At 39.8% G+C, this 22,979-nt stretch overlaps 1 protein-coding gene across 4 annotated transcripts; it reads right to left on the minus strand.

Moving 5' to 3' along the window:
* On the minus strand, window positions 1-19,183 carry ptpn11a (protein tyrosine phosphatase non-receptor type 11a). 4 transcript variants are annotated; one of them, XM_046066678.1, is made up of 18 exons: window positions 19,113-19,183; window positions 18,802-18,959; window positions 16,733-16,855; window positions 15,404-15,598; window positions 13,590-13,782; window positions 10,779-10,898; window positions 10,583-10,696; window positions 10,387-10,483; window positions 10,180-10,277; window positions 8,069-8,227; window positions 7,304-7,435; window positions 5,850-6,004; window positions 5,616-5,683; window positions 5,194-5,220; window positions 4,926-5,077; window positions 4,718-4,836; window positions 4,498-4,593; window positions 1-2,832 (listed from the first exon to the last, which is right to left on the minus strand). In XM_046066678.1, the coding sequence occupies exons 2-17, from the start codon at window positions 18,813-18,815 to the stop codon at window positions 4,524-4,526; spliced, it is 1,836 nt and encodes a 611-aa protein (XP_045922634.1). In that variant the 5' UTR covers window positions 18,816-18,959; window positions 19,113-19,183; the 3' UTR covers window positions 1-2,832; window positions 4,498-4,523. The 4 variants fall into 4 exon arrangements, with proteins under 4 accessions (XP_045922634.1, XP_045922635.1, XP_045922638.1 ...); XM_046066679.1 differs by lacking the exon at window positions 19,113-19,183 and having other exon boundaries at window positions 10,198-10,277; window positions 18,802-19,069; XM_046066682.1 differs by lacking the exons at window positions 5,194-5,220; window positions 19,113-19,183 and having other exon boundaries at window positions 10,198-10,277; window positions 18,802-19,069.
* Window positions 19,184-22,979: the final 3,796 nt, after the last annotated feature.

Here is a 22,979-nt window from a genome sequence, read left to right on the forward strand (position 1 = left end):
CAGTTTTAATGTGGCATGAGTCTGCCATTTATTGTTATTGAGAAAGTTAACATGGTTAACTGCATTGAAAGTCATACAATAAACCTCTTAAGCTTTGTGAGAGGTCCCTCCCTGTGTCACAGAGAGAAAGCTGTAGGAATATACAGACAGTATCTTATTGGCAAGTAGATATGTTTTAGTAAGTACATTCTCCTCTACCTGGTACTCATGTACAATATACATGTCAAAAAATATATAGTTTGTTTGCATTGCGATCACCGTTTTTTCCTTTTTTTGTTCAGGATGAAATAATTCACATTTAAGTGTTACAGGTTCTTGAATGGCGGTGGAACTAAAGAGCACTGTTAATGTTTTTTTTTTTTTTAATAGCTATCACATACACATAGGCATATGCATAGAAGGCACGTCTATGCATCTAAATTGCTTACATGACCAATGGAAAGCAGTTTTATCATCGGGGGAAGAAAACAAAAACAAGAAAAGTAAGAACATATAGATGATGGGCAGCGGCACTATCACAACAACACACACACAACCCCGCGCACCAACACACACCAACACACACACACACACACACACACACACACACCACAGGACACAAATACCACAAGCAAGCACTCCCCGAAACATGAGACAAGTACAAACTCATCCGTTTGACGATAAAACTGCATACAGTACACCACACTACAGAAGATTTCAGTCAGTGGATGGCGTTCACCAAGGAGGAGAAGAATCATTTCAAAGAACACTTGCTAGGTGTTGGCAGAATCCACCGGTGGGAGGAAGCAGCCCCCCCATTAAAAAAACACTGATTTGATGATTTTTAATGTTACAGAGAGAAGCTGTTTCAGTCCTGGATCAGTGGTTGTTGTTGAGAACTATCGCTCAAGGCAAAGGAGGAGAGTCGCGTCTTCTTTTTCTCAACTGAGAGATTCTGAGTCAGCACTGTTACAGTAAGTTCAATCGCAAGACTGCAGTTTCTCAAGGCGTAGTGATAGCAAGCAAGTGTGCAGACGCTCAGAAGGCTTGACAACAGAAAAACACTTTAGGCCACATGTTTGAAATGAGCATTGTGGTTTCTCACTAGAAGGTTAATACAGATACAAAACATCAGACTTCCCTAAACACTGCTGCTGGTTGTGAAGATGACGTTAAAGTAAGAGTTAGACATTTGGGAAATACACTTATTTGCTTTCTCGCTGAGAGTTAAGTGAAAAGGTTTGGATTCTCATATATGTTCGCTAAATATGGTTGCAGGTAGATGCCAGTCTTTAGGCTAAGCTACTCAGCAGCAGGCAGTAGCTTCCTATTTAGCGTACACACGAGAGTGGTATCTTCTTATCCAACTCTTTGCAAGAAAGTGAATATGCAAATTTCCCAAAATGTCTAATTATTCCTTTAAATGGTTAGTTTGATTAACACTAACAGAAAGGTGAGGAAATTTCTTGTATATCAACCTGTATACGTGTGTGTGTTTGGGTATAAACTACTGAATCCAGCTGACTTTCACAGGGCCATCAATCTCTAACAACAATGACTATATAGTGCCAAAGCTGCGAGATGTGGGATTGCTTCTTAAAACAGTGACTCTTAAAATTAAGTACATGTGGTGCTCAAAATAGGCAATGGTACACAAAAGGCATTTGTCTTAAAAAAATAAAAAAAATAAAAACAAAAAAACAAGAAAGAATGAAAAAAGTAATATGCACTTGTGCAAAAAAAACTTAAAAAACTAAGTTTTTTTGGCAGCCATGCATCTGTGGCGATGCCTGAAACTGAGATACACAACAGACTCCCCTGAAATATTAAAATGTCATCACACTGACTTTGACGTAGAAGTGCAGGTGAAGGGGGTTGCGAAAATCATACATGTGCCCCCCTCCCTCCCCAAAAAGCTCCTCTTTAAACCCCCAGATTAGATTAGTTATAAATCCACCAGGTGAATCAAGGCTTGACTGTAACTGTTATGCTGCTAAATAAAAGTGCAGCAATAAGGGCATTCGGCTTGAGCTCAGGAATGGTTAACTAACAGACACTGTGTGTATCCAAACAAAAAGCATATTAAAACTTGACAACAACAAATAGTTAATTCACACACCAAACATCCTGGATTAAAGTTTGTGTTCGAGGCAGTTCTAGTGCAGAAAAGAAAAAAAAAGGAATTCACGTTTAGAAGTCAGTGGATTAAAAATAAACAGTAAATATGGTATTACACTACAATGGCAATAGTTCTTCATTCAGAAATATTACTTTATATAACACAGTTTAATTTTTGCCCCACTTCTGTCCACAACTAAGGTCTCGTCTCCCGCTGCTTTGAAGGCTTAACCACCAAACAGAGACTTTTAATTGGCTGAGAAATGTGGATGAAATCATTCAAGGTTTTGGCACAGGCCTTTGTCAGAAAACTTCCGCCTACAAACAATCTACATAATCCTCCTTTGTTTAATAAAATCTAAAAAAATAAAATAAAAACTTGATACGAGATGAGCAAAGGTTAGCTAGGTTTTTAACCCTCTGAGGAGAGTGCTCGCTGTTTGCAGCCCTTGTTTGGGTGAGATTTACAAAGACTAAACCCAAACTGTGGTTTAGTAGGGGATTTAGCTTGTCAGGCTTCTCAAAGGCTCTTGATGATCACAGTGGTTTAGAATTCAACTAGATGGCAAATGTTCATGTTAGGTGGGCGAGAACAGGAGGACCCTGGTGTCTGGTCTCTCACATTTTTGTGTTGTAGTTTTTTTTCCGCGTGTTTTTTCCATTGTTCCATGTCATTACGGTCAAGTCTCAGGCGTCAAGGTGTGGCTGGCGAGAAAAAAGTCAGGTATCAAGATCCTAAAAGGAGACAGAGAGAAAAAAAATAGAAACATTATTTACTGTAAATTCTCCAATACTTACATAATGTTGTAATTTTATACTTAATCTGTGCAGTTTCACATATTATTTCTTATACACACTGAATTATTACGTGTACAGTATCTCTATAGCCGTAATTTTATAGTCAATATTAACGCTAAACTATCCTGCTATATACATTCTGTCCTTTGCAATTAAATTTATTTCTACACCATGCTCGTATCTCCTGCAGCAACCCGTGCAATGCTCCATATCAATCACATCAGTATGTAAAAGGTGTATATAGTGCACACATAACTCTTAATTTAACTTTTATAATATTTTGCGTTGTATCTGGAGCAGCTGTAACGTGAATTTCCCCAGTGTGGAATGAGCCAATAAAGTCATTCTTATTTTACCCCCCTCCCCCGACCGCTGTGCACGTTTATTGGTGATAGATCCTTTTTAGTCCTTTTGGAAATTCATAGTGTGTCATACAGCACACATCAGACCAGCAACTAGACAGCTGCTTTACAAACACAAACATCACCTGAGTGCTATACAAGTTATACTAAAGGCTCCTGCAGACTACTCGACTGCAGTCTTGAAGGCGTTCACACTACGTGACTGATCGGATACGGGGACACACACACACTACAGGAGCTGACAGCAGCTGTGTAACCCGATGCTGATCTCCAAACCACGTTTTGTCAAGAAAACACACGGGAAATGTGAAACGGGAAAAGAGCCATCCTGCACACGAAACAGCTGTTTGTTATTATAAAGATGGCGATAATAAAGACAAAGAATATGGGTGAAAGCATGGATTCGCACACGCAGGTAGCAGGGATTGTCTGAGCTAGAGAGAGAACTGGAGGGGCGTTAAAAGGTGCAGCTCCCCGACAGCCAGTTAACTCATGACTGTGGTTACAACTCACGGCCCAAAAAGCAGAACAAACGCACATGTGCACATTTACAGCTGAGGACTGTGGCTTACTTTGGCTAGCCTTCAACTCTACAATCAATCATGATTTCAGCTAAATGCTAAAGTTGCTGTTCCCTTGTCTGTGGTCCGCTGGCAGAACACCGGCTGCTTTTTGTTCAGCTGCCGTCGTGCTGTTGCCGAGGCGACATAAGTTTCGTTTTACGGTGGACGGACGGTAACATTACAGAGTTTCTTTAGCTTGAAATAATCCCATACTTTGGACACTTTCTTCTTTGTCCCTCGCTTTTTTCTCTCTCTTCCTCCACTTTGCAAAACAGCTCCATTATAAATATAATTAATTATAAATAGTTATTGTTATATAGTTATATTATTCTAGCCTTTGATGTATGTTACTTAGCAACGCTATGTACCCTACTGGCAGCCTAGTGGAACTACTTTTTGTATTCATAAAGAAATATCTACTGATTAAATAAAATAAAGTCAAATTGTAGTGCTTCTGTTTGGCTACTTTCTTTTTGCCATACTTGGTAACCGTTTTATAAAAGCAACAGCTCACTTCAGGCCGTGATATACGCGTATTATATCACAATTAAGGAGGTTGCCAAACAACGCCCCTTAACTGTGCTATAATAAGTGCATACCACGGCCTGTCGTGAGCTATTGCTTAGATATACAGCATGGTTCTTCTGTCTAGATGAGCAGCATGTTACTCCATTTACCTGGAACTAAGGGTCAAAGGTGAATCTCATCTGTATGTCTTCTGCTGCTGCATCAGGCCCACGTTCTCATACACTCTGGAGCTGTCGTCTCTCATCCTGCCAACAAACACTTTCATGAGGAACTACTGACTGCTTTCTTAACAAGGATGCAAAAAAGTAATTTAAATGTAAACAGGTGACCAGACTCCTGCAGTAGCACTTCACTAACAGCATTACTTACTCTGTGCAGGTGGGGGTTGGAATAGGAGTGCAAGGAGGCAACGGGCTCTGCTCTCCTCCACTCAGGTCAGACAAAGAGTACTTGATGTTGGTGTACTCGCGCCCTTTAATCTTGCTTTTCTGCAGAGGAGAAAACACAGGAAAGGTTAAGAGATGGGAGCATAAAAAAAAAGCGACAATGAAAAAGTGTGGCGTTATCTGCTGCACACCTGTTCCTCCTCTATGCGTCTCTGCAATGTTTCTATGTAGTGCTGTACAGCCATATAGATGAATCTGTACTGCGCCTCAGTCTGCACCATCCCAGAGCGCTGAGAACGAACCATCTGGATGGTCTTTGGAACGTCGATGTCGCAGTCCACCCCTGCAGCGTGAAAACAATATTTCACACTTAAACACCCTTCGCATTGGTAGCATAGCCTTTGAAGTAAACCAGCCAGATACTAGATATTCAAATACATGTGTGTGAGACTAACTCACTGCATGGGTCTTGAAGAGATCGGATAGCTATACCATAGGGCAAATAATAAAAAGTTATGAAAACCAACATTATACATGTCTAAAATACAGCGGCCTGAGAGAGAGTGTGTGAATATGATAAACATTTGTCTCATTTGTGTACGTTTATAGATGTTGTTAGCTAGCTGCTAAACTATTGTTGAAACTAAACTGCCCAAGATATTCTTCTTCTGGTGTCTTAGGCAGAGCTTCGGGTGCATTACCACCACTCTCTAAATTGGAGTAGAGCCCAGGAAAAACAGATAGTTTAGATTTGTGATCTGGCCCACAGAGATGCATACATGTGGCTAAGTGTAAATTAAAGTGTCGTTAAAATTTTAATCTGGTTTTTATCTCAATACAAGATCTTTAAAATGACACGTGTGAGCACCATGCAGACTCACCTTTCTCTCTGATCACATCTATCAGGATATCAATCACTATAAACGTTCCTGTCCGCCCGATCCCTGCACTGAAGAACAAAAGAGAAAGTTTATGTTGTCTGTTAGAGAGGATTTATGGTTCGTTTATTTAAGTGTTTGATTACAGTGTGTGTGTGTGTGTGTGTGTGTGTGTGTGTGTGTGTGTGTGTGTGTGCGTGTGTGTCAGCGCGTGTGAGAGTGTGTGTGTGTGTGTACCTGCAGTGTACTGCTATAGGCCCAGCGTCCAATATGCTCTCCTGTTTCAGATTGACCTCCTCTAAGAAGTCGAGTACACCGCCAGGGTCAGTCGGGACTCCGTGATCCGGCCAGGCCCTGAAGTGGTACTGCCAAACTGTACGTTCTGTGTTGCCCTGAAATCATGCAAGTCAAGAACATCTTTCAACATACGCTGTATCATCAGAGAGCTTCAATATGGCGACGATACGGGTGGCCATATTCTATACTTTTGTTATTGTCATCAACAAATCCAAACAACCAAAACCAACAATGTGTTAGTTCGTCTCTCTGTGCTTTCCAACCTCCCCAGCGTGGCTCAGTAGTTCCTCTGTCAGGTCACATCATAATTTCTGTAGTTTTTAAACAAACATCACTCATACAGGAATAAATGTGTGTTTATTAGGGACTATTTTCAGCGGCGGATGGATCCACATGTGGTGCTGTAGTGAGTATTTCGGGCGGCAGGACTCTGTGGGACTTAGTCAGAATGAACTAAAGTGTCTGTGTTCATGGTGATTAAGGAACATGTCACCCAGTGCAGCAGTGAGCCTCACTGATGGTTTTAATAGTTTTTGGACAACAATGGAGCTCTATGGCTCAGAGGAAGGATTTGATACACACAGTACTTGTTAGTCAGATACATTCACTGTAAATGTGAGTATTTCTACATAGCACAGTAGGGCAGGACTTGTCGAAACTGGCAGGGAAAAAAAATAAAGCTTGGATGACCAATCCTTTTACAATGGCTGATGCAGATGTGCATGGGTGACCGATATACAATGCTGGTATCAAAACAAAAAAAAGTCACGTATAATCCTATTATTCCTGCAGAGTACAATCCTATATACATGTTATCTCAGCCAGTACCGTGTTGTTTTAGATGAAGTTTTATTTTTTCCTTTTAATGAAGGAAACAGAAACATACATGGGGTTCTACTGTAAATTTCAGAATCTGACCAGTGTTTAAAGGAGAACGGGGTAGAGTTTGTCAGAGGTTTCGTCATTCAGCAGCATCATTTTCTAAAAGTATAACAATATATATTTAACGGTAGTCAGTAATGGTTTTAGATTAAATCTGCTGTCATTTAGGATGATAATGAGTGCAGGTATCGGCCAGTTTAATCAGTTTGATACAGTAATAAAAATAGCTTTTGGATGATGAACAGTTAGAGATAAAAGAAATTAAAACAAGGTTTAAAAACAACTGACAGCTTAAACTCATAATCACTTTTAAATTCCACATCTAAAAACAAATCAAACACATTTACTAAAAAAAACATGTTGAGGAGCACATGCAGCAATAATCTTGGACAGACCACATGCATTGGTTTAGTGCAGCTGGCGAACAACATGACATGTTGTTTGCTCCTGTCTAAAGAACTGGATTTAGCAGTTTTTAATTTACAGGTTAATAAGTATGCATTAAAACTTACCTGTCCAACCTTGGACAGTTTGAGTTCTCTTAAGATGTAGTCGTGTGCAGCCGTCTCTCTGACATTGCGAACGCGCATCGCACCGTACTCCTTTAGAGCCGACATGTCCGGCCAGTACTTCACACACTTACTCTGTTGAGACACAGTAACACTCACTTTGTCATGTTTGAATGAGTAGAGCTGAAACTTTAACTCAATCACAGAAAGTCCATCTCACTCAGCTCTACTGTAACTTATTGTTACTTATTACTTTCTTCTCATTTTCTTTTTCCCTCCCCGTTTTATTTCTTTAAAAGCCCTTCTAGGGACAAATTAGCAACTACTAAACACGCTATGATACACAAATTGGATTACTGTTTCCAGTTTACCTAGGCAAGCTGTATTGGTCACCATTACAAACCATAAAAATGAAAAACCGAAGAAAAACAAAAAGTTCTCAGGGATAAGACGTCTCTGGTTCCAGCTTCTCAAATGTAATTATAATTTGCTGGTTTTCTTAGTCTTCTGTGATTGTAAACGGATCATCTTTGGTTTTTATACTGTTGGTCTGACAAAACAGGCCATTTTATAGACCTAACAATTCAAGAATAAAGAAAATCAAGAAACTAATCAACAGATTCATTGATAATGAAAATGTAAAAGGTGCTGATGTGATCCCACACTATGCTTACAGAACACTACAAAACAAATGGTTTTAAACAGAATTCATGGTTTTATGCTGGACTGACATTAAGTCACAGTTCAGTATGTCATCGTTTTGCTCACCTTTCCTCGCTCCACCTCTTTGGTGGTCATGACAATGACTCGAGAGTTCTCCTGAAACACCATCCTCCAGAAGTCACTGATGGTGTTCTGCAGACAGCCCTGAGTGGCGATGTAGCTCTTCTTCACTTTGGTGCTGTTACACTTAGAGTCCAGCTCCGGCTGCACACACACACACACACACACACACACAGATCGAGACAACAGTTAGCTAAATTCTCCAAATGAACAGAAATACAGAAAACAAGAGCACAAATTGACTGAGCAGAACAGAATCTTCTCCACATACATATCATCAAGCACAGGAAGAACTATAGAAGGCAAATTCTGAACATATTGCGGTGTGAATTCTGGATGTTGAAATGCGGACGCTAAACTACAAATTGAACAATACCAATATGTGGTACATTGTAATGTCTAAATTGAGTTTCTCACTGAAAGTATGAATTTCTATATAAGAGCTGAAAACACATGAAAAAGTGGGGGAAGGAGTATGAATTGTTTGGAAAGCTGGAATGAGCAGAAGGATGCAATATATAGTGTAAGCTAGAAGCCGAACTGCATTACTTGACTAATGGATAGAGAGGAAGGATTATGAATAATGGCTACGAGCTAAACTGGACTTTTTCACTAATGGGTGGGAGCTAAACTACATTAGTGGCTTAACTTTATATGAAGCAGCAGCAGCAGGAGTATGAAGGGTTTGAAAAGTGGAAATTGGTCTTACAAATATGAATGGGAATTAAACTCATTGTGTATGGACAATACGGAAAATTGTAAAATTTTCAATGGAGTGTTTAGCCGAGAGTATACATGAGATAAGACTTGAAAAATGCTTTAAAAAGTGTGGGGGATTTGTGTGAATTAGAGCAGGTCAGAAATTAGAGCCCGGCTGATGTTGAATTTTTAAGACCGAAACCACTTTTGATATTTGAGGATTTTAAAATCCAATATGTCGGCTGATATTCTGGTTTCCCCCCTCCTTTTTTAAAAACACAAAAATGTTCCCTAAAAATTGTTGTGTAGTAATGAGAACTCACCAAAATAACATGACACAGTTTAAAAATAAACTTTTTTATCGTTTTAAAAATGTGAGCTGATGCCAACAGGGGAGTTGCAGAGCGCCCTCTGGTGGACAAACTCTGCAACAACAACACTCATAATACGATTATCCAGCTCTCTGTTTCCTTTTTTTTAAATTGTCATTTATTGGCTGTTATGGACACAGATACCAATTTAGCTGCAATTATCTCATATCTGCGGATAATATCAGCACGCCATTTAATCGGCCGGACTCCAAAAGACATGTCCCGTTTCTGGACACTCAGTTTGAAGATGACTGTGTCAACTGTGAGTTTGTTTGATTCCATAGTTATATGTCTGACATTTTCCTCTGTTTTGATGTATAAATGATGTATGTGGAGGGGAAACTGTGGGCAACTTTAAGAGAAGATTTTACAGCTCCTCTGCACTCTAGCTATGATGTCACCCGCTCTTATGTCCAAAACACACAAATCTCAGGGTCTGAAAATTGCATTAATTTTTTACTGTGATTGTGTAAAAAGTCTAAAAGCTATGAAACAATTGAATTGTAATAACAGTCCCAGTGGTTGTAAAAATTTTAAAGCTTGAATGGAGTTTCTACATGAATGTATGAATGAGCAAGTTTGAAGGTTTTTCTCATTGACTCCTATTATAACTTTAATTCAACAAATCTGAATATTTTGAAAGGTTTAAGATTTGAGAATGTCGAATATTTAGATATTTGAGTGGAGTTTTTGCTGAAAGTATGAATGAGTCGTTAAGAGTTTAATTTTTAACATTCAGCCCATCAAATTTAATGTAAAATGTCCTGGAAAATGTGGAATATTTTGGAAAGTTTGAAAGTTATGGATGAGAAAAACCAACAGCAATGATGTCCTAATTGAGCTGAATATTCTGATGTGTGAATTAAGTTTCAATGTTTGAAAAATGTGGAAAGGCTGAAAAGAAACGCAGCAGAATAATAATAAAGAGTTTCATGCGTAGAAAAATATTCCAGCATTCACACCAGTGATATGTGTGTGTGTGTGTGTGTGTGTGTGTGTGTGTCCCTGAGGATGAAGTGAGTTTACCATGACAGCAGATACTACCATGATGATATTGGCGTTGATGTAGTCAGAGCCTGGCTCATTCGGGTCCCTGTCATTCAGCACCACACGAGTGTGGTCGACTGGAAACAGAAACAAAAACAGTACAGTTAGGTTTTCAAGATCCCCTCAGGTGAAGCCTGTTAAACTGAAAGGTTGTTATAGTGAAAGTCTTGTCAGGGGTTTTCTCACAAGGCAGAATGTTCTTGTATCTGTTCTTGTTTTTGTTCTCTGCTCTCTGGCCCTCTTTGCGACTGTAGAGCAGCTTGCACTCTTGTTGCTGCAAGGTCTGGAGGGAAAGAAAGAGAGGAGAGTTAAATCCGAGTATGGTAAAGAATTCACACAGAACACACAGGCGAGCTGCAGAGTTGAACAATACGTCACTCACCTCAAATTCTTCCCAGAAGCCCTGTTTGACCTTGTCTGTGGCCTCTGCTAGTTTGCTTAGCTCCCGAACTCGACTTTCAATCTCTGCGGCGTTAATACGAGTAGTGTTCAAGGGCTGGGGAGGAGAACAGGAGTCAGTACAGAAATTACAGGAACATGATGATTTAGCTAACGGTAAAATTTAACATGGGAGGTACCTGTTTGAGCTGAAGCACAGTGCCCAGCGTTTCCACCATGGGGTTCTTCTTGTAGTGCTCCACCAAGTCGGTGAGGGAGTCAAACTTCTCCCCTCCACCCACGTCGTACTTCAGGTCAGGCTAAAGAAGAAGCCACAGCCACATGAGCGACAAGTGCAACACACAAAGTCTCACCATTATAAGACAATCGGAACAAGAAGCCAGGACTCAGAGATATTACTGAAGACATCTTTACATGCTCTGTGACTGTTACTGTAAATCCATGTTTTCTTGCAATGGATCAGTAATTTGATTTCTCCCCTTCCACAACCTTTACACAGAAGCTACTGCCATAGTTTTTTTGTGTGCGTGTTTGAGAGCTGAGGTCACAGTAAGAGGACAGACTGTACTTAGAGTGCAAAGCTTTTCCTTACAGCACGAATGTCTTACTAATAAAATTAAGTTAAATGTTGATCGGTGTCAGGCCTCTTCCAGTACGGGAACTTATTGACCCGTAAAAGTGCAGCCGCTGTCAGAGGTTCAACTTTTGTTTCCATGCTTCTCCACTTCAGGGACGAGTTCCTGGAAGCTTAAATAATTATTGACTTTAGGAAGAAACCTGCCCCTATTCTTCTTGCTGTTATTTAAAAAGTGGTGGGGACATAAGGGCTCAGATCAGCCCTGACGATGCTCAAAAACAAGAGGTGAAGATTTTAAAGACTATTGAAGAAATATGAAATGCTGAAATATATGAACTAACACTTAATTTCCTGCATTCTGGAGACATTTTCTATTCCAATTAAGGGTGGTCTATTTCTCAGAAAAGAAACAAAAAATTCAGCTGGCAGGTGACAATTCATAAATTGAAAAATATAACAGAATATAATGCAGTAGTCAGCAGCCTGTTACTTTTTGGACAATGCACATTTGTTTCCTCTATTTTTAAATCGCTTTGCATATTTTCTTATTGTACAAATAAACGTTTTTGAAATGGCATATAACATGTCCCCAGTGTAGTAGTAACACCTATTTATGGCCAGGATGTTGAAGTTGTTGTTAATTTCAAATTATTTTGTGTGTGAATGGTGTATGTGTTGTTTAGTGCGCTGACAAATTGCCTCTTGGGGAAAACAAAGATTTTCCTTAACTTACAAAATGTAAGCAGCACTAAATCTTCCTAAACAGACATTTCTAAATGGAAGTCTTGTCCTTTGGATCGTTTGCACTGTAGTACTTCTAGTTAAATTACATTTCCCAGCAGTGATGGAGTAGCCTATCTATTTTCCACAATCTTGGGTAGCATTTCCAGTATTAAGCTATTTTCCTACTAACTAGCGGAGCAGTGTGATGAAACGCCACTTCGTTTTTATATTTTATTTTCTCTCGAGAAAAACAACAAAATATACTCAGAAATGATGGCGCTGCATCACGCTGTCCGTTCCTCCCAGTCTGACTGAGGAGAGAATCAAACAAAGGGCTGGTTTGACAGGTCAGAACAGAGACAGAGCGGGACAAGCCGCCGCTAATGCGTCCTTCAGGGCAGCCACCTGCAGCCGGCTCTGGAGAGTCGGATCAGGAGGGTGGGAGCTGGTCTGGTGCCAGACTGTCGATCTCCCACTGCGACTGAGTGTCATTACTTTAATGATGCTGACGTTTAAAAGTCATTATGTGTAAACATGACAGAAAAATCAATATTAGCCGCACTTATCCATTGTTGTCTGCCCCACGACTGCACTCGTCTACCAAACATTGCATGGAAATAACGTTTGTCTAGGCGTCCCAGTTTGTAAAAACACAGTGGAAACATAAAGAAGAACCTAGAACAAACAACAAGCTGTGAAACTCCAGCTCAGTTTTTTTTTTTTAAGAAAGGACACATCCCTTTGTTTGACGATCTCTCCTCTCATCCTCCCGCATGTGTATGCTCAGCCAGAAAACACTCTTTAATATCTTAGATTACACTTTACACACAGTCTCTCAGGATGAATTATCGACTGAACATAGTAAATCTGGGAAGTACGGAACAACCACATCCTGCTGAAGTTGAGGCCTGACATTCCTTACAGCGGAGCATTTTTAGCCTCATATCGCGGAGGAACTAAAAACATGGACTGGTGTCAAGGACTAAACTTACTCTGCTTTATTTTTGCTTTTGCACAACTCTTCTCAGAGGCCTCCTTACACATCTTTATATCTTTATTGTCTGTTGCCCTTCTTTTAGTGTCGTTACATATTTCGTTCTATTTAATAATTTGCAAAGAAACTTCTGCACACTCTTTCGGTACTAGTCTAGACAAAAAATAGGCTACAAATTATTTGCCTAATGAAGGTCTAGTACCGAAACGTTGCCAACTTATAAATGTATTTTTGCAAGTTAGACAGTGTCCAGGAGTTTCTCTGCAACTTTTAACCTCTTCTTCCCCCTTCGACGCACCTGTCTCACGTTATAGATGTGCGAGGTCATTTTCTATTCTGTTTCTATTTAATAAAAAGCTTTTCATCACAACAAAGAAATCCCTTTGGTGCAGGAAGATGACTGTACCACGGCTCCTTGGTTGCATGTAAAGACAATGAATATGTACATTAAAAATAAATAAATAAATCACTGGCTGTCCAGTTGCAAACTAAAGAAGCAACATGTCATCCTAATCCCGAGAAACGCCATAAAAACATCTGGATCCTTGTAGGGATACAGCAGCTCATAAAATCTGTATCAGTCAGTATCACACCATCACAGAAAGTGTTTTAATTTATTAAACTTGTCTCCATTTCTGAATCTCCTGCTGTAACAGAGAGAATGTATGAAGGCAGGGAAACGCAGAGTGTGTTTACCTGGCAGCGGATCATGACGTGAGTGACTTTGGGTTTGGTGTCACTGCTGTCCGTCTTGTCGTCCCCTGTACGGACTGACAGGACAAAATCCCCCGGGTGGCTCTGGCTCTCTCTCACCAGGAAGCTGCCGTTTTTCCCTTTCTCCGTCAGCAGCTTCTCCGCCTCCCTGCCCGACAAGTGTCCGTGGAACCATCTGAGAAAAATGTAAAAGTAAAAATACTGTATGTAAGGACTGGATTTGACTCGCTAAAGAATCCACTTCATGTAACACCTGTGTACAATCGTGACTGGGATAAACTTGTGCCTTATTACTTTAATGGCATTTCTCCCTTTGTTTACATGAAGTTAATCAGTGGGATTAATCAAGGGTCAGAAACATTACATAACCCGATGCTTATGTTTTTGTTTATTGTAAAAGGTTTTGTTGTAGTGTAGTCATTCGTGAACGTTATACGTTATCACAGTCAGTCGTCACAGTCAGTCGCGAGCGATACACTGAGTGAGTGATTCAAGACATTTGTTTGCAGGACGAACAAGGTGTTTGTTCAAGACAGCAAATATACAGCTGATTCCGGTTGCTAACATTTAACCGCAGTGACTCAACTACATTGGTCTGCTATCTATCTATATCTATGATATTCTCTAGATTGATATATACATAGGCTTACATTTAGCGTTACTGCGTGCCATGCCACACATATACAGTTTATAATGTTGCTGTTATATGTAAGTATATGGAGTGGTTGCATTGTTGTGTTGCTTGCCTGAGACCAAGCTGTGACACAATATCAGGGACGGGATAGCATCATTGTGCATAAATATAACTGTTGCATCAGTAATCATTAGATTTCAAATAGTTTGACAATCCCGGATTTTAATCTAGTTTCCAATGTGTGGTGCAACGGTGCATGTTCGGTGATTTGTTCGACACAGTGAACGTGAGCCCTGAGTGACAGACTGAGTCGCTAATAGCTTTGTGATACTCTGGAGAAAAGAGCCACGTCCAATGTCTTATATGTTTCTTTTGGTTAAATATAAATTTTGACTTCAGTTCTGCATATCAAGTCTCTCACCTCAGAGCAGAGGTTTAAGTGTGAGGCAGGCCTCCAAACAGTTTCAGGGAAGACTCATTGAATGGATGTGAAAAAAATATAACATTAGCTAAAAAATGAGTTTTGAGGAATTTTACTGTTTTCCCAGAGTCTGCACCAATCACATACGGCATTTATTAGTTAGTCTAAGGTTATGTCAAACAGCAATGTTAGGCTATCTATTAGCGAAACTAAACAAGTAAACTAAGGGGGAGGCTTTGTCTGAGGGGACGTCCACAGTCTCAGACTCTCTGACAGAAACCCCCTGCCTCAGAGAATTACCCATCTGTACTTTGTATGCAGCTGGTTTTAATGGCAAAATGTTGCAACAAGAATGTTTAGCTGTGAGTTGCATCAACCTCTTTGCTGCTCTTAGAAGAAGTGTGTCTGTAAATGAACGTTAATGCAATTAATAAGACCCATTTCCAGTAACACACAGCCATTTGTGGTGATATTAAAAACGCTTTTGTTTACTTGCTTTCATACTACAATACCCTCAAATACATCTTAATAATCAGCTGCAGCACAAAACCTTTTACTGTAGTATGACAATTAAACAAAGCAACAGAAATCTTTACGAAGTAGGGCTGAAACAATAAAAAAAGGAATTTAAATCTGGTTATTTAATTTGGCTGATAAAAGCTTCTGTCTTTGTTACAAAGCTGCAAAATCCACAATAATGTAAAGTGTTCAGAAAATATAACATCCACCGTCATCACTCACCTCTCTGAGGTGGGGTCCGCACAGTTAAGTGGATACTTGAGCTCAATAACATCTCCGTTTTTTTCTTTCAGTTGCCCATGGTGCTCCATGTAATACTGCACCAGCTCTGCCAGAGTGGCAAACTTCTCCCCACCATAAAGATCATAGTAGTCTCCTGTGTTTTGGATCTTAATATGGGTGACGGCTCCATTTCGCCTGCAGAACAAAAAGCACAATAATTTAGAGAAATGTTGCCATCAGGGGCGAGAACATCACCATGAAGGACACAAACAGACTCCTGTTAGTAAAAACTAAACCACTATGTCAAGTATCATCTCAATTAGTGCTGTATACTCCAGCCCTTCTGAGTGTGTATGTATTGTGATTAAAATGAGCAAAGTGATAAATAGTTCAACACAGTCACATGCACCACTTTAATTTGTAAGAAGTGAGAGACAAAAAAAAAAAAAGAAAGCTGTGAAAATATTCTGAAAGGCAGAGCGATGGTGCTGAGATTCAACCTTTTCAAATGCAGATCTCAAAAGACAACACCACATTTTTGTGACACAAACAAGATAGGCGCCATAGACTGCGTTGAGTCACTGTAGGTGACCACCCACCATTATCTCGGAAATAGAAAAGGAGAACTTGAAGCTCAGTTGCATGTAACTCTGAATGACTTATGGTTAAGTCAAAGAGAGACATGTGAAGCAGCAGGGACGGGTCTCCCTGTGGAAATGTCTGTTTCAACAAGAGGAGTATGACTTATTTTGTTTCCATCGGAATTAAATATGCTGAAATGAGAGATTGTACCACTAAAGAATGAGACTGTTACAAATATAACATTGACTACATCAGCTAAACTGAGCTAATGATACTTCATCTTAAAAATGTATGACTCGACAGGCCCCGAGAAGAAACCACAAACATTTTTTTTTTATTATTATTAAAAGGTTGGTCTTCCTCCTTTGGATAATGCTGGTTTCATTTATGAGCCAGCTTTAGAGCCAGCTGAAAACTCAACACTGGGACATCATATCAGCTTATAAAATTGTTATGTCTAATGTGTAAGCAAACATTTGCCAAGTCACACATGCAGCAGACACAGAGCAACATCATCATTCATTTAGAGTCGTGTTTTCAAAGCCTTTCATACATGTACACAGATTAACAGTGGAAGCAACAAGAATACTTTAAAAATAGGGGAGGCCGATGTAAAAACATGAAGCCAACACTCAAAGTTGCCGCTAAAGTGGTGCTCATTTCATTCAGCACCAGAAACTTTATTTAGGAGGATTGAAATTGTTGTCGTGTGTTCTGTGTTGTATCATCTCATGAACTCACACTTACCGTACTGAGAGGGTGAAGTCTCCTGGATTACTTTTGCTGGGTCGCGCTAAAAAGCTCCCATCAACTCCTCGAGTCAGCAGGAGGTTTTCGGCCTCCACACCTGTGATGTTGGGGTGAAACCACCTGAAAGAGGAGTAAAGCGGTGATCAGCCTCAGTGTGGAGTGAAAGGCTGGGTCCAAAATCTCTCCCAACTGACTTTATAGTGCATTTTCTTTCCTTTAAGTCTTCTTTGGAGCATTTACTTTATGCTACTTTATTTTAAAGAATTCTGAAAAAGCAACACCAACAAAAAACAATATGCATGGCAGTTGCACACTACTACACCTTTCTTTGTTCCCAAGGGGAACGTTGTCTTGCAGCCAGGTAACAGAACACACACAGACCTGAACATAAAGATTATTACAAGCATAAAACATTTCACATGTGCTAACTCCTCCTCAAGCTTTTCTCACTTTTTCTCAATATAAAGGGCTCCTTTGTGCGGGATCACCAGCTCATCTTTTTCTCTCCCGCTCTTTTCTCCCAGGACTGTCTGTCAGTTTGAGGAAATAAATATTGTATAATAAAGAGGATGAGTGGCTGAATAACTCATACTACAAAAAGGTGGATGGGTGTTACCCGAGGCCTGTTGCCATGGCAATCTATGCTGCATTTATAAACTGCTCTGAGCAGGTTTTGTTCGTGGTTAACTTGAGGTTAACCTCTATACGTGAGCTACACACCACTTCTTTACCCAGTGTTAATGATGAGAAGTTGGATATTAATACATACCACTTGATAAAATATTTTTAGATTTCATCCTGACTTGTTCCACTGCGGTTGCAGCTGAAATAAAGTTATTCTTAACACAACAGCATTAGGCTACGTTCATTCAGCAAACCCTGCAGCCTTGGCGGCCTACTGTCTCAAAAGTAGTCAGACCAAGTTTTAACAGGGCCAAGTAGAACCTCTAGTACAGTTCTCCGTTGTCTGGGTCGGTGTTTTGATTGTCTTAACAGAGCCAGGTAGAATGAAGTTTTTCTACGCTGTTTGACTGTTTTTACCTAATCTGGATTTATTCTGAGAATAAATAAATATCGTACAAGGTTTGACTGGTGTGAGAGAAATGAAAAAACTCTTTTCAAATCAAAAGACTCTTTTTAAAAATTGTATTTAAATGTCTTTTTTTTATATGCCTCTATGTTGCTTTTATGTTTTATGTAAGGCAAGTTTATTTGCATATTTAGGCAACAAGGCAATTCAAAGTGCTGTACATAAAACATAAAAAGCAACATAGGGAACTATATTTAAAGAGTTTTACAGAAAATAAAAAGAGGTTAATTTACCAAGTAAACCTATTAGTTTAACCATAATTATAACGAGTTACCAACAATCAGGCTTTTCACCTTCCTTTGTTTTGCCTTTTTGTGATTTCCCAACTCTCACACCAATCAAACCTCCTACGATATTTAATTCTTCTTATTGTAAAGCACTTTGAATTGCCTTGTTGTTGAAATGCGCTCTACAAATAAACCTGCCTTGGTTCATGTCTCTGTGCTTCATTTAGACACGATCCAGATCTTCATCCTCCAGGAGACTGAGCCAGCCCTGTTTTTGTTCATTACTGTCCTTACACTGCATGTTGTCTGACCTCTCTCCACGTCTTCAGGATATTGAGGGAGGTTTCGTGGTAACTTATTTAATTAATGTTTACTTAAATGATCTGTTTGTGCTTTGTTTACATACTGTTGTCACTCTGTCCACAGTGTAAGTCTACTACTTTTAGTTTCTAATATGTTATATACGACATGTCACCTGCAATCACACGGTGACAAGTTAACGGTGTTAACTTAACATCTCCTGGTGAGGCTTTAACGTTAAGTTGCCGGTGTATGCTAAATGAAGCGCTCCTTGGCTAGCTGTTCCCCTGCCAGCACCTTTTTTCCACAAACGTCGGCACACTCGGAGCTTGTTTACGGACATGCCAGCATTCAAAAACAGCTGACTTTAGTTAAAGTTAGCGAGCTCAGCGAACATAATCAGCGGACATTGCTTTCCAGACGGCCGCCCCCCTTAAACCCTCTCTTACCTCCGAGATGTCATTTTTTCGTTCCTCACTTCCTCGCTGGCAGTTGGCAGTTAGCAGTTAGCTGTCAGTTAGCTGGCTAACGTTTCGGGCCGTTTCCGCTTCGATCAGAGGATAAAGTGCTTCATCGGTTCGCAGTCGGTCAAAACGGGCGCCGATATCTGGGCATCGAAACAAAAAATGTTAAGAGTGAGCGTTAGCAAAAAAAAAAATAACTCCCTCTCTAGGCCTCGGCCCCGGAGACTTCAGAGCGAGTCGATTATTGGACGTCACCAAACGTGCGACAAAACAAGAGTGTGCGTGGATTTGTTCACCCTAAGCGGCCGTTCATCGCTGCCGCCGCGCCCCGTTTGAACAAACCCACGCTGGGTCCCTCCGGCAAACAGCGTGACATAAATGAAGGCGTCCTAACGCTTTCGCGCGCATGCTCAGTAACAACTTGTTTTATGATTGCAGCGGCACAAGCGGTAGAGCGGCACAAGCGGTAGAGCGGCACAAGCGGCAGAGCGAAACTGAGAACCTTCCCAGAGCCACATAACACAACAATCATATCAGAATCAAAGTAGAGGAGGCGATAACCAGGAGAAATTCTTGCTTAGGCTAAACTTAAATTAAATAAACAAAAACTAAATATTCTAAAGTGGTATATTTTTACTTTTCTTTAGAAACGATTTGGTACCAAATAACAAAAACAGTTATTAAATGATCTATTTATTCTGACTTATGGCCCTTTCAGATAGGAAGCTATTTGCGCTGTGCTGGCCGCTGGATTCAGCGCAAAAGTTCAACAATTTTGAACTTTGACCGCAGTGTGCATGAGGTCGCAGAGCAGTGCGCGGTGATGCAAGCCATTGAAAATATGGCCCCACCAAAGCGTTTTTTACCAGCTGAAAACGCCACCTGCTGTTCTGAAAACGCCTAGCTGGGAGCGCTAGGGTGCGCTAGGGTGCGTTTTGGAGGCGCAGTGTTTTTCAAGACGCTGTGGTTGCTATGACACATAATTTCCTTGGAGACAATGTGCTGCAAGTAAGTTAGCCAACTTAATTTGAGTGAATTTAAAAATGTCACCACAAAGTCTGAAGGCTGAAACATGAGAGCACAGACTGTCCGTGCGTGGGTTCATGATATTTTGTCGGCGAGGAAAGATCGGATGTGCTCGGTGCGGTGTTTGTCCCGCCCCTCCTGCACTGTGATTGGACGGCTGGGTAAAAAGTGACAGTGAGGAGCGCAGCGTTTTTCCCAAGGTTGAACATTTTTCAACTCTGGGCGACTGGGAAAAAAAGCTCAGCGCTCAGCGCCTCGTCACGCTCCTGGCGTTTTTACCAGCTAGTTAAAACGCGGCGCTCCCATTGCAATGAACTGAAAAAAGAGCTGGCGTCAGAAAAAAAACGCTTTTGTGGACATGGGCCCTAATGGGTTTCACAGCTCTGCAGTGCGGTCGTCGCAGTCTGTCTGAACGGCCCATTAAGGTCAGACTCAAATAAGTATTTTTCCCAACTTCACTCATATCACAATAAAACTTTACAAGCTCAAAGTAAACATAAATAGAAGCTTTTTTATTTATTTTTTATTTTTAATATGCAAATGAGGTATTCCTAATATGCACTGATTTGCATATAACACAAATCTATTTTCCAGCACATTGATAAGAGTCAGATGGATTTTTTTTTTGTTTTATTGTGATAATTTACCAAATGGCCAGACATTTACAGAATGGGTTATCAAAATAATGTTTTTTCATGGATTTATTCACAATATATATGTAAATGTCTTGATCTAAAACCTAAAAAACTGTGTAGAATTATGGTGATGTTACTGCCTTGGAGGGTGAGGAAAATTACTTTAAATGACAGATTAACTGTTTGCCACATGAACACATCTCTTATCTATATATGACATATGGACTAGCTGACATTGTGCTCTTGAAAACAAGCTTTCAAACGATATATGATTCAATATGGAGAACTTTAAAAGACTGGTCAAACCTTAACTTGGAAAATGCTAACGAAGATGAAATGTAAGCAATCTGCAGTTATCAAACTTGGTACAAAATAGACAAATAATAACGTTAATATATATTATTCAAGATGGCGTTGTTCATTTTTATTAAAGTGTGTGAATAACAGTTGCAAAATAACTTGAAGCCTGAAAACTGACAGATTGAAACAAAATCATGATTTTAGACTGGTGTCTCGCCCTGAGTAGCCTAAGTCTTTTAGGGTATAACCTTCACTCCTTCAACTGTGTAACATCAGTATATAAAAGTTATAAATGGGAAACACTGTCAGCACTTTCATTCTTATGCAGATAGTTCTCAAATTGTATCTTTAACTTAAACCACAAGATTACAGTAAACTGGTGATAAAACCGGATAAAGCCAGATGCGCAAACCTTTTTTAGCATGAAATATGAAGCTCATAGGGAGTTCAGTCAAAAGCATCATGCAACTGCTGAATATGTCAGTTTTGAGTGTTCATAATCTCGTGGAAAAAGTATACATTTGCACATCTGTGGAAACTAAATTATTGAAGTCTCAAGTCATATTACAAATTACATGCAAAGTCTCTGTTAGTAATATTACAGAGAGTACGGTGCATCTCATTGCACTTTTGTTATGAATTGAATTGAAAGTATGGACCCCCAAAAACATGATCTTATTTTTCTCCTAGTTCAACTGTCATTTCATAGCAATGTATCGGAATTATTACCTGAAACAATATCTTTTAAATAAATTAACATGAGCCTGGATCCAGGGGAAAGGATGCTCCAGAGACAGTTTAGCATTCAGTAAATAAGAATTTCACGTGCACTCATAAAACAAAATAAACAATAGTGAACTTGTTCAGCTTCCAGGCCTTCTTCTTTCCACTAACGCCAACTTGTCTTTAACTCACTCAAATGACAGCGACCCTAAAAATGACACCACAGCTGGCGGTGGGTGCCACGCATGTCAGGTTATCTGCCACACTTTGTGAACAGGTAGACTGTGCTAAGCACTTGTGACATGTTGCTGCGGCACTTTCAGTTGTGTTGCCAGTGTGTCACTGCCTGACAGCTGCCACAATGTGCAGATTCACCAATGCAAGAAGGCACTGCAGAAAAATAAATGATATGGCGGCTCTTGTCACAAGTTTGCCTACTGCAGGTATTTCTAAAAATGCTCTCATGATCCGGGGGAACAAAATGCTGTAAAGTGAGGCAGCTCAGGTAAGGAGTAGTTAGCCAAGCTAATTCTGTCAGAAATACAGAATCAGAATCAACACACTTTCAATAAAGCCACTTTTTGTACACTGAACATATATTATAGTTGTAAATATGTATAACATTATAGAAATACAGAAGGACATTTGATGACTGGGGAAGGTTCTTGCTATCTAATGCAGCACAGAACAAATGCTGTACATTGAATATAGTTTATGGAGAAAAACCTCACAGCAAGAAGGTCCAGGGTTGAATTTTGTCCTTTCTGTTTAGGCTTTGCATATCCGCTACGACTCCCAGACATCTGCTTCATCAGGTGCACCAATATCCATCCAAACAAAGACATGCATGTTTGATATGCTGACAAAATCTATGTCACAGTCACGTTTTCACACAGGGAATACTGGAGGGGATCATAACAATTCTCTAAAACAATAACCAACGTTACCTCACCTGCCAGTCAGTGGTCAGAAATGTCCCGAAATGTTATGGATCCTTTCTTGTGTACTAAATGTTGCATGCATACATGTTTAATATTAACCCAACATGTCAGATCTCAGACCCACAGTGACAATAGATATGTACATTTCTGAATGATCTGTTGCTTTTTGTAATGTAGATTTGGTCTTTAATTGTGCTGATTTATATACAAGGTGCTGCAAATAACGATTATTTTGGTTGATAAAATTACAGATAAAAGTGCAAGATGTCGATCAAAATTTCCCAGAGCCCAAGGTGACACCTTCACATGTCTTGTATTGTCCAGCCAACAGCTCAAAATCCAAAGGTATTCAGTTTATAATTACATAATACAGAGAAACGCAGCTAATCCTCTAGGGCTGGGCAATGAAACAAAATGCTAATTATCCTGATATATTGTTTTTAACACTATATAACAAACGTTCAATAAATGTTTAATAAATGTTTGATTTTTCTTTGGGTAAGGAAAAGGGACTGAAAAAAGATTTTACTTAATTTTA

Source organism: Micropterus dolomieu, linkage group LG13 (assembly GCF_021292245.1).
Source record: "Micropterus dolomieu isolate WLL.071019.BEF.003 ecotype Adirondacks linkage group LG13, ASM2129224v1, whole genome shotgun sequence".
Classification (NCBI taxonomy): domain Eukaryota; kingdom Metazoa; phylum Chordata; class Actinopteri; order Centrarchiformes; family Centrarchidae; genus Micropterus; species Micropterus dolomieu.

What these genes read in the sequence shown, in the direction of transcription:
- ptpn11a (XM_046066678.1), bottom strand. An exon ending in CTGTGCTTCAGCTCAAACAG is followed by an intron (nt 10,697 to 10,778) that starts GTACCTCCCATG and finishes TCTCCTCCCCAG; the next exon opens with CCCTTGAACACTACTCGTAT. An exon ending in AGATGTGATCAGAGAGAAAG is followed by an intron (nt 5,221 to 5,615) that starts GTGAGTCTGCAT and finishes CCTATGGTATAG; the next exon opens with CTATCCGATCTCTTCAAGAC.